Here is an 18,756-nt window from a genome sequence, read left to right on the forward strand (position 1 = left end):
GAAAAACTATTACTTCCAATAAAAATTAATATAGTCAAGCAATTCCCAATCAATAATCAATTAAGCATAAAATAATTTCACTCACACAATTTTTTTAATAATTGAACCATTCTCAAAATCTTCCTCAATAACTTTATCTTGGTGAAGAATAGTAAAATCATTCACAAAGCATCATTACTACTTTAGCAAATATGACAATTTTTTCAGTTCGTTCTAAAAATGTACAAGTGACTAATATATCCAAATGGAAGGAATAACTTGCTTGCTGCGGATATAGTCAGAAGATGAAAGCGAAGCGCTGCAAATCATTTGTTTCCTAGATCTAAATCCTGAAAACTCTGGATATATCCCCTTTTCTGCATCTTGGAAGCTTGCTAAACAGTATTTTTTAAAGTTGATACAAACAATTTCTTGATCAAGTAAAGAGATCCTGTAAATCAAGGATATCAGCAAGGACACCAGCTGCTGTCGTGTCATTACCAGCTCCGGCTCCTTGGATGATCAATGGCTGCTCGCTATAACACCTACTGTATACTTCCAGCTGCAGGTATCACACTTCAATAGTCAGGATTACAGGTTGTAGCACCTTACCAACTTAACGCTCAATAAAATCATAAAACTTCTACAAATCCATTTCAAGCATCAACAAAAGCATTGAAATGCCACTGTGCCGGGACAGGCTGAGACGAAACACAGTATCACGAGGCACGACCTGTGGGCCTTTTTATAAAAAAATCATTGGTTTAATTTACAAAGCTACACATAATTTTCATTGAAAACAACTGAGTATGACACTTGGGTAGATATCCGTGTGACCATGCCTGACACAAGTACCCGAATTCAAGTAGCATAGCACAAAAACCATATCCAATTATAGATAAAGATAATAAGACCCAGGCAAATCAATGTATTTATAAGAGCTCCACACCTACAGACAAGCACTATACTGAATTGCTGTCATAAGATGATGTCAAATACAGTTGGGCATTACACACCAAATTTTGCAAATACTTACCACATTGTCACTTCCTCTTAGTCTTCCCAAGGCAGAGTTTTTGGGAAGTTCCTGAATTCCAACCTCGCACCTACAAAAGATGAGAGCCACAGCAGCAGAACATCTTTCAGAGCTATACAAGATTAATCCCCTGGCTAAAATAGCAATAACACGTGTTCAGTACCAAGTTCTCCTAAATTAAGAAGGATAGTAATGGTGTTTTAGCCAAATTTCTTATAATGACCACAAATAACAGGGCCTATTATTTAAGGATGGAGGGTGTAAATCTAATTTAGTATCTGTCGACTGAATACTGGTACCTGCTTTGGCTAGAACATTCTTTTCTTTTTACAAGTATTAAATGCATAATCAGGACAAAAAGAAAGAAAGATTATTAATACCTAGAACTCTCAATGACACAAACATAGCGTAGCACATTTCCACTGGAAGCCGCTTTTTCAACTCTATCTGCAAGACTGTTATCAAGTTGTGAAACACCATTAGCAAGAAAATCTTCCACGCTCATTGCATTAGGTCCCATTTCAGCAGGATATAAACTTTCCACCTATATATCATACAAAATTAGGAGCTCAGTCATGCTTTGCCAAAGGCATAAAAGGTTCAAAACACTTATTAATGCGAACCTTAATGCTGTCCAACTCAAGTCGTTGTCCGAGAAGACGAGCAACAATCAAAGCCTATTTCAAACCCACCAAAATAATTTCAGAATACAAACACCACAAGGACTCTAGTTATATGCGTCAACAGCTGATTAATAGTACAAAAAACAGCAGCCAATTTAGCATCACAGAATGATATTAAAATATATTGAGTCAAGCATATTAGTAGTTACAAACTAGCTTCCTGGCTGAAACAATTGCTAGTGAGTTCTGATTAATATTTAAGCATATAATGCATTTTCAAGCTAGTGAATTGATCAAAGACTATGGGGCCACTGGTCTATGAAAATATTTCCAGATAACAAATGCTCAGTGTGCAACAAATAGCAGTAAACGATTGTTTAGGGTTTCTTGGGCTGTTAGCACTAAAAGTTCATATTATTATCATGATAACTGAATGACCAAAAAGCAATACAAGACATAGTAACAAATTGATAATACTCCGAAGCTAATTATGCTTGGTTCTAGCACCAACCTTTCTTGCAACATCCATACCACCCAAGTCATCTCGAGGATCTGTAGTCACAAGAATAGAATCAATCAATCACAATTGAAAGGCGCTTTTGAGACATTGTGTCTCAATTCTAAAAAGTGAAATATTCAACTCCGGTCAATTCTATGATGAGATAAAAAATCATATATGTTGTATCTATTGATTGTTCAATATGTAATTAAAAATACACTAGGTACCTTAAGATCGCAGCAGAAACATAAGTAAACCATGTCCAACTTTAGTTCAACCTATTACAACAATTAATGCCAGATCTAAAAAAGAGATCCTTTTCATCATTACTCATTTATACTTCCCATACCCCATAACGTTTGGGATGGAAAAAGAACAGAGGTTATAGAGTGTGGAAATGCCCATAGGTCGTAAAATGGTGAGTATTATAATCTTACAATAAGCATTGGCTTTAGTTACTATATGTCCAAATAATGTACAGTAATGCACCAGAAACAGAGATTAGACCAAATGTTCCACATTTTGTAGTTCTATCACTTCTATATGTACTATCTTACCTGTTATGAGAAGCACATGGTCTAATCACTCATAAAACAGAGAAGTGCCATACCTAATTAGATCTCATTGTGTATTTTTCTCACCTTAAGCAGAAAAGAGACAAATCTAGAGGTTCACATTTATAAATAAACCACAGGTCACACAGTAAATGATCATCTAACCAATAATTGATAGCTCTATGATGCTAATAAAATGCACAACAGCAACAAGTTGCATCATATTTTCCCAAATTTAGTATACCATATGCAAGCCATGAATACATGATTTTTTCGATAGAAAGTTAATAACTACACACCTGGTTCTGTGTAACCAAGAGCTTTAGCAGTTTTTACAACTTGACTAAGAGGTTTCCCATCTTCTACTTCACTCATGACATACCCCAATGTACCTATCAGAAAGAGAAATGATACACTTGAATAATTCCTGCACTAATTATGGCTCACAGGATACAACAAATTTAATTAAGCTGAGAGGAAAGTGCAGGGTCAGCAGTGACACAACAAAGTAGTAATACCACTCAAGCTGCCAACAATACGATGGATAGTGTCCCCAGATGAAAGCAAGCGATTAATGGACATTATTACTGGAAGACCAGCACCAACCTACCAAAAATACAAGATCCCTATTTAAAAAAAATGACACAATTGCATTTAATATAAATTGAAAGGGCTGGAGCACAATAAAAACACACAAAGCATTACTACATGAATCTTAGAAGATCAAGGTTGATTCTAACAGCACATTTTGTGTCATATAATATCATGATGAATTAATTCATGGAATGGGACTTTCTATATAAATAATGCAAAGCAGCCAAGAAGACAAGGCAACAGAAAAATGATGTGTAGCAATACAAATAGCATGCAAGATAGTGGATAAATGGTATAGACCTGATGTCTACAGCCTGCTAGTGATAGATTTGAGGGTTAAGTAGTGTAAACGTAATTATGATGCATTTATAAAATGTCATACTTCAGATGAAGCCAAGTTAGCTGAGAGATTTTTTTTCAAGAAATGGGGAAGATAAAGCATGGAAAATAAGTATTACTAAATCCATCCCAGTAAAACTGCCTACTTTAACTTTTTACAAACACTGAAAATTTGTTATTTTTACTTGTCATTTTTTATGAATTTGGCAGAAGTGTATAGTTTGAAACATGAATCATGTGGTTGTGACTTGTAATTTAATCAAGTGTTGTATCAATCACTTTGAGAAATAAGTAAAAGTATTATGGAATATTGACCTCCCAAAAGGAAAGATGGCCATTTTTTTTTTTTTTTTTTTTGGGGTGGGGGGGGGGGTTTGGAGAGGGGGGTGAAATAAAAGTGCAGGATACAAAAATCTAAATGGAGCAGATAGGATAACCAAATTCATTCTACACATTCCATTCACCATACTTAAGGTCACTGGTATAAGGAATAAAACTTACAGTTGATTCGTGTCGAAGGCGACGTGGGTGCAATACCAACTTATCATAATCTTCCTGCAATCCAAAAGAGCATCTATTTAGATTGGACTTGATCGGCCATGCTAATGTATGAACAATACACCAAAAGGAAAAATTCTACTTTGCACTAGAATATCTAGGTGCATAATATGCAAGATTACAGATGATACCACAAAACAAAAGAAAAGCTGGACTAGTGGCAGAGTTTTCAGGACATGGCACTGCTATATCGTGAAGAAGACCGTATCAATGGAAGATCAAACTGCAAATAATCCAGGTGCATAGGGGAAAAAATAAACATAATAAAGGCTTAACTTCATTCTGTCTAGTTGAAGAAATAGTCTGAAAAGTTCATACATCCAAGGAGGAGAGATGAAATGCATATATCAGACAACAATTAATAGATCCATCGGTCTTGTAATGTATAGGTAAATGTAAGATGCTAAGGGATAAAAGAAGAATGGGAGAACCTAGAGGAACCACTTCTTCAATGTTCTTAAACCCCAAAATCAGAGAAGGTGCACATAAAAATGAAAACAAATTATTACCATTGAGGATGTTAGGGGCTTCTTATTTGCAAGTACAATGCAGACATTCATTTCAGCTACCTTCTGCAATATCCCTATAGTGTCTGAACTAGCAGAGCAGTCTACAACAGCCAATCCTGTCAAGCCAAGTTTGAAATGCCACAAAGCTGAGTGTTAACTACGGACACAAAATGTGTTCTAAGCTTTAAGCAAGGTTTTATCACAAAAAGAAATTGGAAACATAAATTTGTTTGGCTTAACAGTTAGGAGTGTAAGTTACTACATCACTCCTTATCATGGTTCATACAAAATACACAAGTTATATATCCAGGTTCCTAAAAACCTACACGAATTAGCATAATGGGTAGACCTCCTATCATGGATTAGAGGGAATATTACTATTCTTCTTTTCATCTTATTGCAGGGTAGTGACTAGTGAGAATAGGGAAGCAATGCAATTAAGTGATGCAAAATCAAAGTTTGTAAACCAGCCTTGTTTTATAAAGTGACTACTCTGACTAGTAAGCATCTGAACTACAAGTTTCAGGGAAACAGGAATAGATGCATTCAGTAGGCAGAAAAACAGAGATCAATTCCTAGTTTCCTACACCTACCTCCAACTTCCTACATAAGTGGCTGTTACTCAAGAGGGTAGATAAATGTCACTTTGTCGAAGTCATTTCTTTACCTCAAAGCTCATGTAATAAATGAAAGTAACTTTCTTTCCCAAATTTACAAGAATAGGTAAACCACTAGTAATTATACCAATGTTAATTCAAAATTTATTACTATACCAAGTTTCATTCACCGTCATAAAATGTTCAAATTTAACTTCTTGTCTATTGTCCTTAGGGCTACTTTTAGTATCTTCCTTTAGTGGTAATACTAAAAGTAGTAGAATGTCAATGCAATATTACTTGTCAACTAAAATTACAAACACGGTATTACTGATTAGAGATTACACTAAAATGCCATTGCATTACTATCAAATACCTAGGTTTACATTTCAATAAAGGAGGAACAAACCTGTGGATCGAACCAAATGACTAGCAATCTCAGTAATATTAGTGATTGTTTCAGAATCGGAGAATACTTGGTAATCACCTACATTTAACCAAACCCATCAAAAAACAAACCACAAAGTTTCAGATTCATTTCTCAAAAATCACAACTATCAATAGACAAAGATAAATAGATAATGGGGTAGGTGCGACACTACACTGGTACACCCCAATACCCGAGATCAAATCCCGTCTACATCATTGTGCGTGACTCCAAATACTCACCATATGATGTGAGAGAAGAAAGAGAAGAGCCATTGGATTTGAGGCGACAAATTTCACCAATAGAATGATCATCAAGCTCAGTGGTGAAGATATCCGGCACAGAAAGCAAAGATTTGCTATCTGCAACTCCCACCACTCTTAATCTTACTCCCTGCAAAAATCAAACAATCAAAATGAAACCCAGAAAAATTCAAAGTGAATAAATTCAATTCTGTGAATAAATTGAGGGGGAATTACATGATGTAGGGCATGAATGTCTCTGCAAGAAACAATGTGTTGGAGAAGCTGACGCCCAACACCTCCACAACCCATCACTATCAAAGGAATGCTCTTCATCTTTGGATCAATTCTGACTGAGGTTTTGGGTTTTAGTTGATTCTGATTGAGACTGGTAGAATGATAGATTGATTGATGATGTTGAGATATTGAGTTTTGGTGTTTTGGGTTTTTGTGTTTTGGGTTTGTTTTTGCACTGAATGACTAGTTTTTGCAAAAATGATGGTGGATGAAGCGTTGTCTAGCCCGTGTTGGCATTAAAAACTCGACAATACAAGAGGATCGTTTGTATGGTGTTATTTACCGATAATAAAGTTGATTTTTTAAGTTATCGGTGAATTTACAGAAACCTAATATTGAATCCATTCTACATTATTACTTTTTTTTAGGAAAATTCTACATCATGACTTCATTGCGCTCTTATCAACACTAAAAAAATTGTGTATACAAGTCTCACATTGACACATTGTATATTTGATTTATGTTTAAACTCAATCAATATTGGCCGTTATATACCTATAGTAGTTTGGGTATTATATTTCTCTATTAGTTGGCGTATAAGAGGTTAATCTCGTTTTATGCCAAATCCATAAGATATTATTCCCAAAAAAAAAAAAAAAAAAAACATAAGGTATTAGTTTATGGTGTCAATTCGCCATTTGTGACTACCCAAGTTCTCATTTATTTTCGCTTAATAAATATTTCAATCTAAGAAATACCCATCATATCTTGATGGTATCATGGAACATTAATTATGGACCTGTTGAAAGATTAAATGGATAACAAGGCTGCATTGTAGAAGTGTATCTCAAAGCCTTTTATCTCCTAACTACTTCGTATCATATTGATTTCTTTTAGCTACACGTATATGCTTTGACTGAAAATTTCTTTTTATATAGACAATTAATAGCGCAAATATTAGACATACATTATATAGTCTCAACGACCTCAAGAAAGAACTAGGAAGGCCTGAGTAACATAACATACCATACAAAAAGATTAAAAAAAATGGAAGACAATAACAAATCAAATGAGGTGCAATTAAATCCAAAGAAAGTAATTTTACCGGGATTGATTATGATGAGCACTAATACAGACAGTTCCATTATTAACAGTAGAAGAAACTTCAATACCAAGCTTAGAAGTTCTAAATCTAGACAACCTTCAAATCAAAGTTTAAAATCTAATTCTAGACAACCTTCAAGTCAAAGTTTAGAAGTTCTAATTCTAGACAGCATTTACTAACGCGCAGCTTATCCAGGGGAGGAGAGATAACTCTAATAAACCCACAGCGTTTATCTTCTAAAGAAAACAGTGCTGCATGCCGCATCCCCTTTCATCTATATACAGTTTGCCAGAAATTTGCATGGCATGCTCAGCAACTTCTGTAACTTATCTGCCATAGTGGAACAGCAATTTCAGTTAAATAAGTACAGAACACTGCTCATAAAAGAAAGAACACTGATAAGAAAAACAAACAATCAAAATAATTATCCAATCATTACAGGCGCGGGTGGAGCTAAGGTAAAATTTAAGTACTTATCCTCCCTACCCAATCATATTCTCAGCAACCTATCAGAATAATTAAGACTTCGTGGCTATTAGCAACAACATCCAGTAAAATTTCAATGGACTATCAAAATAATATGAAGTATAAACAAAAGATAAGAAATTCAGTACCACTGCTGGTTTTTCTTAAACTCAGTAAGCACAGGATATATGTTCTCAAAGGCAGTGTAAGTCTCTTCTCTCACCTGCATGATATCCAAAGTTACAATTAATCCATAGTAGAAACCCTGGGTCAGAGTTTGACACAAAATACACAAAACACAAGATAAACTCACCTTAGCTCCTGTCAGAACTATCTTTCCTGAGACGAATATAAGCAGCACAATCTTTGGTTGTTTCATTCGATAGATCAAGCCAGGAAATAGTTCTGGTTCATACTGTAAACCAAAAACATTTCATGGAATTCTGACATTGTTAATACAGCATTCCATTGGAATCCCTGACTTTGTTATTACTAACATTTTGTTGGCCATTTTATGAAGGAACATGACATATAGTTGAATAACATCAAAGACCTGATACTTCCAATCAGAAAGAGACAATGCCAGGCTCAAACAGAGATGATATTACTCACACTAGAAAAGGCACCATGAGAGTATGCAAGCCCCTCCAGTCTGATAGGAAATTTTACATCACACGATGCCACTATGTTCTGGATTCTGAAATTCTGCAAAAGGCAACTAAAGCATGAGATTTACTTGCCTACAATAACCCTGCAAATAAAAAGGCAAGATATAAGAAAAAAGGATGCACAAACAAAGCAAATAAGGGATACCTTGAATGAGGCGGGGAATCCCAGCTTCTGTATAATTCGAGCATACTGAAAGAGAGAATAACATGAGATATAATAACCAAACATCAAGAAACAAAATAGTCAAGTACACAAATCTGCAAAAATAATAATGCAAATTGACTTACCTTACGAGCAGCTAGTTTTGAGTCCTGCTCACTCTTAGCTCCGGTGCAAACCTAGATTGCCACATAATCATCAGTGAATGAGCACACATTGAATAAAAACCCACTCAAAGACACTTTTAATGAAAATCTCTTAAGTCGACTATAATGAGAACGAGGAAGAAGATAACCAATATAAAATGGAATCGTTAGTGAAGCTATGGTTTAACATGCATGACAACTCGTATTCAGGTGGTATAAGTGAACACAAAACAATCAACACGGTGGTCTGATAAAACATAATGAGAACTTCTATTATATATCCATCCTTCCCCTATATATAAAGAGCTAAGATACAAGCTCACCATCTTTCCTGAAGCAAATACTAGGGCTGTTGTCTTTGGCTCCCTTATCCTCATAATGACAGCCGCAAAACGCTACAGAACAGCAGAATAGGAAACAATTATAAGTATTTTAGGTAATTATAAAAAAAATTATACAATTCATTGAATGTCAGACACGTTACACTGCACATCACAAACCCTAAGAATCTACCTTTGGATTATACTCTGCATTACGAGCTTGCAGTGCAATAGATTTCAGCTCCAACTTGCAGTCCAAGTTGACAGTTGATACGATGTTCCTACAAAATAAACGCGTCAACATGATAAAACGTTCAAATTTAATAACAGTCAGCATGTTGACGTCAAAGCTTTGATTCCCGCCAATAATGAAGAAAGTTGACCAAATAAGAAGCAAACAGATGCGTACCACAAGGAAACATAAAATTTAACCCCGGAATATAACATCATAAGCATCAACTCATGCATAAATACTAACATCTAAGAAATAATATCCATTGTCAAATAACTACCGTAGCACTATCACCACCTAACAACATCAGCCACTCAGAAGCAATAATCACATATAATCTCTCCCTACCTGAATTTTCTTCACTTTGACTTCAAAATTCAAACAATATACTTCGTATAACTCTGTACTTATAATACAAGAAGCAGCGGATAACTCGGTTTTACATTATCATGTAAAATCTTTCTAGGTTTTGTTTCAACTATATTTGTGGGACAAACAAAATAGAAATAACAAGATTAATCTTAGAGACCATAAAAAGAGGGTGTGAAGAAAAATCAATTATAAATCTTCGACGAAAAGGGTTATCTTCGGGGAAAACGACAAAAAACCTTCAATTTCGTAAGGCAATTTAACCAAATATTGCTGGTTTTGACTCATAATTCATTCTACAATCCAGATGCAACATTAAAGTATCACTTTGTAATATCAATGCATAATTATATAGGTCGTTTTGCACTACTAATACAACACAATCAACCAATTTCAAAAAAAATAAATGCAGTATAATTTGAAGCATATTATTGATGATTCCACTCAAAATAAACCCTAACTACCAATATCAAGGTTCAATAACCCAAATTCAATCAAACATACTGGAGAGTAGGGATGATCCCAGATGGATGTCTCGACTGATCTACAGGTTGACCACCTTCCAAGCCCTGTTCTTCCATGTCAATTCCTCTTTCTTTCTTTCTGTTCAAATCAAATTAGGGAAAATTATTAACTTACTCACTATTAAATTAAAATTAAACCCCAATTTCCTAACTACTAAAATTCTCTTTTTTTTTATGTTCTCTTTTAATTCCATTCACTTTTAATTTCTCTTAAGAAAAAAAATTGACACAAAAAAAGGGATACCCAGTTCATCATCATGCTTGAATCGACAAAAATTGTGAAATAAACAAGAGGGTTTTTCAACAAATTCTTCTTTTTCCTACCTATAATTAGGGTTTAAGTAAAATCCGACTATACTAAAAATTGATGAAAATTGTAGGCAAATTTGTGATAAAAAGATTGTTTAATCTAATATTAATTGCAATTTCAGAAAAAGAAATAAAGGAAATTGAGAAAATGAATATTAAAGAGAGCTCACTGACGCTAAAATCGCCGGGATTTAACCGGTGATCTGATCGTGAATTGCAGGTGAAGTTTGCAGATCTGGAAACGCCGGTGAAAGAGAGGAGGAAGAGGAGAGAGAAAAAGGGAAAAAGAAGGGTCAATGAAATTTGAAAGATTGGGGATTTTATATAAGTTTTCTAAATATCAAGGTATTTATAATAGATTATGATGCATAAACCGCCTCTATTATTCTCTTAATACCCTTTTCCTAATTGGACTTGGATTTGGATTGTTTTATAAATAAAAAATGGACTTGGATTGTACAAAGTTACAAACTTCCCTTCATTTTCTAATTAGGGCCGGTTCATTATCGTTTTTTTTATTTGTGCAATATAAAAAATATAAAAAATGTTTTTATTAAAAGTATAAAAATTAATGTTCAATTTGTTTAGAAAAAAAAATTAATGATCAAAATTGTATTTTGATAAATGTGCATAGTCATACTGGTGCACTTTTTTTGTTGATAAAGGGAGTACAACTGAACAACACATGTATTGTATATTAGCTCAACCTCGATAATAAAAATATTATGTGCAATTAAACTTTTGGTGAAAACAAATATGAAATGCAAGTAAACAATCGATATTAGAATTATCTCAAAATCTTATTTAATTACAAAATACACCTGGTATAAAACATTGTGCTAATTATAAGACTTTTTAGCCCAAGGACTTTAAGCCTAATACTATTTTTATTATTTTTGTTTTTATACGAAGTAATTGATACATAACAAAAACTTCTAACATTAATTAGTTACACCAAATACTATTTTTTATTATTTTTGTTTTTATAGTATTATATCCGAAGTATAACACAAATTTATTTTTATAAGCAATAATGCAACATACTTTATTTTACGTCATAAGGTATCACACGGACCTAACAACGACTCAACGAGTACTCACCTAACAACTAGTAGTCAGTAGTTCATTACTTGTACATATATACGACTATACAAATACTTGTTTACGTGGTGATCATAATTGTTTACGTGGTGATCATATGGCAAGAACAAAATTTAAATAATTGTTTACGTGGTGATCATATGGCAAGAACAAAATTTAAATAATTGTTTACGTGGTGATCATATGGCAAGAACAAAATTTAAATAAGAATGAACGTAGAATGCCGAACATTAATATTTAGATCCGACGGCTGACATTATATGCGTGTCATTAATCATCTTCCTATGTTTTAATTCTAATTGTTATAAATCACTTTTTCGCTGCACCTCTTTCTCTCTCCTCCATTGAAGCGTGGTCTGAATTCTCCATTGAAGCGCCTTCCAAGCTTTCTCTCCTCCATTGAAGCAGCTTCTGGGGTAAGATTTTTTTATATTTTAATCTTCGAATATAAATTTTCACATATTAGGTTTATATTTCACACTTTTGTTGATTTATTTGTCAGTGTAGTCAATTTAGGGTTCATCTAAGGTGGATTATTGAACTATTATTGGTTATAATTACTGAAGTATGATAGATTATAGCGAGCGATTTTATTGCTAGATTTTTTCTGTGTGTAATTTACGTTGATGTATTGAAGTGAGAAGACTTTTATGTGATTTTTTAGCCTAATATATTGATTTGAGTGAAATTTGTTTGCTAATGTGTTGCATTTATTGAAGACATTTGATGAAAAGTAATTGTCCTTTAATTTGATTAGTTATCTGAGCTTCTTAAATCGTTTTTTAAAATTTAGAAACTCTATAATTTGTGATAATATTGACCCTTAATTTAACTGGTTATGATGCTTATTGTTTTTTCAAATTTTAGATAATTTTGGTATAGTGGGAGGGAATTAAGCTAAGCTTCATTATAGGGGTTTTAATTTCTAGCTAGTATTTCTAGATTACTTAGAGTGGAGGTTAAAATTTTAATTTTTGTTGTTGTTTCTGTTGTTTATTATGTGGGAGTGATTTTCTTAAATTGCTGAAAATTTTTAATTTTTGAATTGAATAATGAGATTTTGATCATTGCCTTTAATTATAAATGTATAATGTGCTACATTGCTATGTATCCTCATTCATCAATTCTACTGGGTATCATTTTGCAGTTGGGTGTTGGTTGTATTTATACATGTTGTGTCGTTGCTTTGGAAGGCTATGAGGTAGATTTATAGGTAGCTTAGTGAGGCATATGTTTTAGCCTTACAATATGAATTGGCATGGGTGTTGATATTATTGATGTAGAGGGCGGGAACATGAGGATCCGTGCCTCGACGGATAATGGAGATGCTGAGGCGATTGGAGTTGAGGTGTCTCCTACTGGTGTTTATGTAGCTCAGGATGAAGTCCATGTCCTCGAGCCTCATGTAGGGATGGAGTTTGAGTCTGAATCTGCTGCCAAAACATTCTATGATGATTACGCTAGGCGTGCGGGCTTCAGCACAAAAATCTGTCAGACTGGCCGTTTCAGACCCGATAGTGCTGTCACATCTCGACAGTTTGTATGTACAAAAGAGGGGTTGAAAAGGAGGCCTTCTGAATGTGAAGCCATGCTGAAGATAGACTTGAAGGGTAACAAGTGGGCTGTGACGAAATTTATCAAAGAGCACAACCATGCCCTAGAGAGCCCTAGTAAGTTGCATAGTGTTCGGCCACACAGGCATTTTCCTGGTGCTGTGAAGAATGTTGCTGAAGTTTATCAAGCGGGTGTTATGGTGCCAAGTGGTGTTATGTATGTAACTATGGACGGAAATCATGTAAGCCAAACATCTGTTGAAGCAAATCGCTTAGCAAGGAGCATATCTCCTGTAGAATCAAGCCGACTGGTGAAAAGCTCTAACTGCATAAATCATGCCATCAAACCTGCTACCCCAAAGAGGACATGGGGCAAAGATGCTCAAAATATGCTGGACTACTTCAAAAAAATGCAGGCAGAGAACCCTGGGTTCTTTTATGCCATACAACTTGATGAAGATAATCGAATGGCTAATGCTTTTTGGGCAGATGCAAGATCAAGGACAGCTTACAGTCATTTTGGTGATGTGGTTACGCTGGACACTTCATACAAAGTTAATCAGTATAAAGTGTCATTTGCTCCCTTCACTGGAGTGAACCATCATGGTCAAACAATTTTATTTGGTTGTGCATTGCTTCTAGATGATTCTGAGGCTTCTTTTGTTTGGTTGCTGAGGACATTTGTTACTGCTATGAGTGATCGCCCTCCAGTGTCTATTGTCACTGATCAACATAGAGCCATACAGGCTGCAGTCAGTCAGGAGTTGCCAAAGTCCCGGCACCGCATTAGCAAATGGCATATCTTAAGAGAAGGCCAGGAGAAGCTGGCTCATGTTTGTCACATGCATCCTAATTTTCAGGCTGAGCTGTATAATTGTGTTAATCTAACTGAAACAATAGAGGAATTTGAATCTTCTTGGGATTTTATTATTGATAAGTATGATCTCAGAAGGAATGACTGGCTGCAATCACTGTATAATGCTAGAAGACAATGGGTACCAGTATATTTCCGAGATACATTTTTCGCAGCAGTTTCTCCCAATCAAGGAGTCAAGTGTTCATTTTTCGATGGTTATGTGAATCAACATACTACCCTGCCTATGTTTTTCAGACAGTACGAAAGAGCTATGGAGTACTGGTTTGAAAAGGAAATAGAAGCAGATTTTGATACAATATCCAATACACCAGTTCTAAGTACACCGTCTCCTATGGAGAAGCAGGCTGCCGACCTTTACACCAGGAAGATCTTTACAAAGTTTCAGGATGAGTTGGTAGAGACTTTTGTATATACTGCAAATAGGATTGATGGCAATGGTGATACGAGCACATACAGAGTTGCGAAATTTGAAGATGACCATAAAGCATACACAGTAACTCTGAACATCTCTGATATGAGGGCAAGTTGTAGCTGCCTAATGTTTGAGTATTCAGGCATTCTGTGCAGACACATTTTGACAGTATACACAGTAACTAATGTTCTGACCTTACCTCCACATTACATTTTGAGGCGTTGGACCAGAAATGCCAAGAGTGTGGTCGCATTGGATGAGCCTGGTGCAAATTATGCACAGGAATCAACCCCATCAAGGTATAACAGTCTTTGCCGAGAAGCTGTTAAATATGCAGAGGAAGGGGCAACAGCTTCAGACACCTATACTGCAGCTTTAACTGGTCTGAAAGAAGGGGCAAAGAAGATTGCTGCTGTGAAGAAAATTGTTGCGAAGGTTGCTCCTCAGACTCCTAAAAAGTCCACTTCTGGCTATGATGATAAGAAAATATCTGCAGCTGATTCACCTTTGTTATGGCCGAGACTAGACGAAGTTACCAGGCAGTTCAACCTTAATGACTCTGCCACCCTTCCTCATTATGTCAGTGGCATGAATCTTCTGCGCATGGCCCCCGCATCTGTTCAACGGGATGATGGCCCCACAGACAACATGGTATGCTAGAATATATTATGATAATCTTTTTTATTGCTCCTCTATGCATCAATAACAGTGTTGCTGATTATGGCCCTTCTATCTCAATGACTAGGTTGTACTCCCTTGCCTTAAGTCAATGACATGGGTCATGGAGAATAAGAATTCGACACCAGCAAATAGAGTAGCTGTAATCAACCTAAAGGTTTGTATATTCTGGTTGTGATTCCCTTCGAACTCTTGAGCCGTCTCAGATAGTTATATTATAAGAAATTAAGATGTTTGCATTGTCTTTTGGTGAAAAGATAAGTTGAAAGGTTGGAAGAGGTTTTCCGTGTTGGCACCCTTGAGGCCTTGACTATTGGCCGAAACAATGAAGAAACTTTGTGGATGATATTTATTCTTCCTATCCACACAACTAAACATTTGGGGAAATATTTGGAATTATTTGCTTTCAACTTTGAAGAAAGAGAAGGGCTGCACGCATACCCCATTGAAAGAGATCTCTCTTTGTCTTACTGTTTAAGGCTAGACTAGGGTTCCCTCCCATATCATTGGCTAATGAGATCTTCATCACAAAGGATGAATAATGGCAATGAATAGGTAAATGATGCATGTACATGCAAGATGGTAATTGTTTGTTTACTGGTGTAAAGCAGTCTACTACACAATTTTTAATGCTAAAATTTGTGTGTTTACCAGGGAAAAGCAGAATAGTCTGTGTGAGCTTACTTTTTATCAGTTGGTTATGAGAATTACATCATTGCTTAGTGATTGACTCTCTAGATGTTTCAAATAAGGCATTCTGATCCAGGACAGAGCCAAGAACTTGATGGAAGTGGGGTGGGCAAAAAGACTCAAGGGACTATTGTTTCTTTGAATTTTTCATCTCCTGTACTTTTTTGGAATTCGAACCACGTAATGATTGAAGTAAATTCTATTTTGGATTCTGCTTTTATCCTTCTCAGAACAAACAACCCTATTAGTGTAAGAAATGTTTTGGTTGTCTAGATAGTTACATTGATGAATGTATTGTATTTGACTTATTGAGTCATTGAATTATCATCCCTTCTCCCTCTATTGTTGAATGATGACTGTATTGCTTCTTGTGATGGATCAGTCAAATTAATCCTCTCTTTCACATGCTATGTGATTTTAGATTGTTTGGGATCTGATGCTGGAGCATTCAGTCAACCCTTAATTAACCTTATGATCTATCCTCTCTAACTTTGGGTTCGGTTAGTTTCCAGTAAAAAGAGCAATTGGTGCATTTAATGAATTAGTAAGATTTTCAAGCCTTCTGAGTTGGTTAAGTGCTTTAATCCTGATTACTTGAATTTATATTGCCTTTCTACGCATAATGATCCCATTTCATTTATTGAAAGAGAATTATTCACATTCTAAGAACCTGACATCAACTGACCTTCCTTTCTCCTAACTACATTTTGTTTTTGCAGTTGCAAGATTACAGTAAGAGCCCAGCAGTGGAGTCAGAAGTCAAGTTTCAGCTCTCGATGGTCACATTGGAACCTATGCTTAAATCTATGGCCCAAATCAGTGAACAGTTGTCCACCCCGGCTAACAGGGTTGCTGTTATCAATTTAAAGGCATGTTTCTCTAATTTGGCAGTCTTTTCATTGGTCAGAGTTATTCTCATGGTTGATCACAATCACCACTATGGTGCTTTTATTGGTCTACAGCATAGCAAAATATTTATAAATTCATAGACTATTGCTGCTGTAGTTCCTTTTAGACTGCCCAAACCTTGTCTTTCCTTTCTAGTTGAAAGTAAAAATTAAGGTCACCAAACCTTGCTGTATGTGTTACTATCTAACTGCTACATACCTAACTAGTTTATGTCTTGTAAGATTTTGAGTGTGTGATGGAAATATGCATATAGCAACTTCTCAAAGACTGCTCTCCTCTCTTTTTTTTTTCTTAGCCATATAGAAATGTGATATCTTGAAGTATGATTCGACGTAAAATAGACCTGTATGCTTAATATTAAAAGTGCATAAGAATGCTGTCCTTTAAAACTAATCACATCTTTTTTAGTAGCTCTTATATGGAATTCTGGAGAAGTTACTACAAACGCCTTTCTTAAACACCCAAGTGATGGGAGGAACTGTATGACTACTGGATTTCTTCCTTCTCTTCTTGGATAAATCTAAAGATTATTTTCATTCAATTAAAGATATTGCTTGAAGAAACTTTAAGAGTTGCATGTTAACCTGGACTCAAACTCATCCTGTTATGCATTGCTTTGCTTCAACTAATCCAATGTATGTAGTAGAATCATTTCATTGTGGTAAGAAATCTAATATGTGACAAGATAATGAGCTAGTGTTGCTTTCATTTCATTCGTTCATTATCTATCTGTTGCCTTGTTTGGGTTATCATTGTAAACAGAACATAATACTTAGAAATACTTGTCAGCAATGTCACACTGAGCAAGATATCTTTTGCCAAGTTTCGGTGATGTACACGTATCCTGTGACCTATATATATAGTGATCTGGAGAGTATATTCAGTGTTAAGCTTGTCAGGTGCTTTTAATGAATCTTTATACGTATTTACTGCTTGTTTTATCAATGTCAATGCATTGTACTATCTACCCTGACTATGTTAAGTAATCCTTATACGTGATTCTCTTGTATTTTAGCTCCAGGACACTGAGACGATCTCTGGAGAGTCTGAGGTGAAGTTTCAGGTTTCCAGGGATACTTTAGGTGCCATGTTGAGATCAATGGCCTATATCCGTGAGCAATTATCAGTTTTGGTAAGTTTTCTGACCTCGTTATGTGATCTGGAGAGCAATTATGACTCATTTCTATACTCCAAACTTGCAATAAGGCATTATGGCTAGCATGCACCTCCTTTCTTTTTCACCCATACCTATCATTATTTCTTCTGGGAAGAGGGGATGGGTGTAAATATGAACATTATCAATCTATCATATATCAATTTCCTCCCACTCTGAAGAAACTTGATGTTTCTATTGCTGTGTCTTGTGCATTTGATTGTTTTTATTGTTCATTAGATATCTATTATCAAACTACTATATATACTAAATTACTACACTTATATACCTTTGGCAGGTTGAGCCACAGACAGAACAGCCATCAAAAAAGCAGCGGAAATAACTGCTTGGATTTTGTAATGCATGTGTAGAATTAGGTTTGTGGCTCCCATTTAGGAGTGATTTTCTTTTTACTAGTTGGGTTTTCTTTCTTTCTTCCTTTCATCCAACCTTTCAATCCAAGGCCACAGGTACATACAACAGTTTGCCATTTGTTGAACAGTTGAAATGGGGATGGGATGGTTATAGTTTTTATTTCATAGCGGGTAAGGTCGTCTCGTCACTTTCCCTTGACGCCTTGACGGGGTGTCACAAAGTTGTACATGCTCTGTTTTTTCATTACCCTGTAATCATATTATTGTTCTTTGGTTTTTGCGTGCTCCAAAAAGCACATACGAATATTTCAGAATGTTACTCATTGTGAAATATGTTTGGCACTCTATATATTGGGCAGGGTTGACATTGTTGCATAGGACTTTTGGAGTTTATTGTTTTGAATAATAGGGTTGCCAATAATAACCAAAATGGGCTAAGAGTGGTAAACTACCCAATACCCCCAACATTATGGGCTTTAAATTATTACTCTCGTCTATTAAACAGGAGTGCAGGACTA

General features: G+C 35.3%; 3 protein-coding genes across 6 annotated transcripts; 1 reads left to right on the plus strand and 2 right to left on the minus strand.

Moving 5' to 3' along the window:
* Positions 1-60: 60 nt before the first annotated feature.
* Positions 61-6,499, minus strand: LOC110688224 (bifunctional aspartokinase/homoserine dehydrogenase 1-like). The gene is made up of 12 exons (XM_021864942.1): positions 6,194-6,499; positions 5,957-6,107; positions 5,697-5,774; positions 4,692-4,807; positions 4,126-4,179; positions 3,210-3,297; positions 2,991-3,083; positions 2,150-2,190; positions 1,639-1,692; positions 1,396-1,559; positions 1,016-1,085; positions 61-541 (listed from the first exon to the last, which is right to left on the minus strand). Exons 1-12 carry the CDS (start codon positions 6,290-6,292, stop codon positions 416-418), a joined length of 1,134 nt encoding a protein of 377 aa, XP_021720634.1. The 5' UTR covers positions 6,293-6,499; the 3' UTR covers positions 61-415.
* A 747-nt stretch (positions 6,500-7,246) lies between these two features.
* On the minus strand, positions 7,247-10,822 carry LOC110688226 (TATA-box-binding protein-like). 2 transcript variants are annotated; one of them, XM_021864944.1, is made up of 10 exons: positions 10,666-10,822; positions 10,163-10,261; positions 9,251-9,338; positions 9,061-9,132; positions 8,720-8,770; positions 8,577-8,621; positions 8,376-8,468; positions 8,077-8,178; positions 7,913-7,986; positions 7,247-7,628 (listed from the first exon to the last, which is right to left on the minus strand). In XM_021864944.1, coding segments are annotated over exons 2-10 (603 nt in total). In that variant the 5' UTR covers positions 10,240-10,261; positions 10,666-10,822; the 3' UTR covers positions 7,247-7,627. The 2 variants fall into 2 exon arrangements, with proteins under 2 accessions (XP_021720636.1, XP_021720637.1); XM_021864945.1 differs by having other exon boundaries at positions 10,662-10,822.
* Positions 10,823-11,856: 1,034 nt separating this feature from the next.
* On the plus strand, positions 11,857-18,618 carry LOC110688227 (protein FAR1-RELATED SEQUENCE 3-like). Of its 3 annotated transcripts, XM_021864946.1 has the most exons (6): positions 11,860-12,008; positions 12,740-15,085; positions 15,180-15,269; positions 16,522-16,671; positions 17,727-17,843; positions 18,163-18,618. In XM_021864946.1, exons 2-6 carry the CDS (start codon positions 12,851-12,853, stop codon positions 18,205-18,207), a joined length of 2,637 nt encoding a protein of 878 aa, XP_021720638.1. In that variant the 5' UTR covers positions 11,860-12,008; positions 12,740-12,850; the 3' UTR covers positions 18,208-18,618. The 3 variants fall into 3 exon arrangements, 2 of the variants coding, with proteins under 2 accessions (XP_021720639.1, XP_021720638.1); XR_002504527.1 differs by lacking the exons at positions 17,727-17,843; positions 18,163-18,618 and adding an exon at positions 15,370-15,667 and having other exon boundaries at positions 11,857-12,008; positions 16,522-16,643; XM_021864947.1 differs by lacking the exons at positions 17,727-17,843; positions 18,163-18,618 and adding an exon at positions 17,123-17,695 and having other exon boundaries at positions 11,857-12,008.
* The last annotated feature ends 138 nt before the right edge of the window (positions 18,619-18,756 follow it).

The sequence above is a fragment of the Chenopodium quinoa genome, unplaced genomic scaffold, assembly GCF_001683475.1.
Source record: "Chenopodium quinoa cultivar QQ74 unplaced genomic scaffold, ASM168347v1, whole genome shotgun sequence".
Classification (NCBI taxonomy): Eukaryota; Viridiplantae; Streptophyta; class Magnoliopsida; order Caryophyllales; family Amaranthaceae; genus Chenopodium; species Chenopodium quinoa.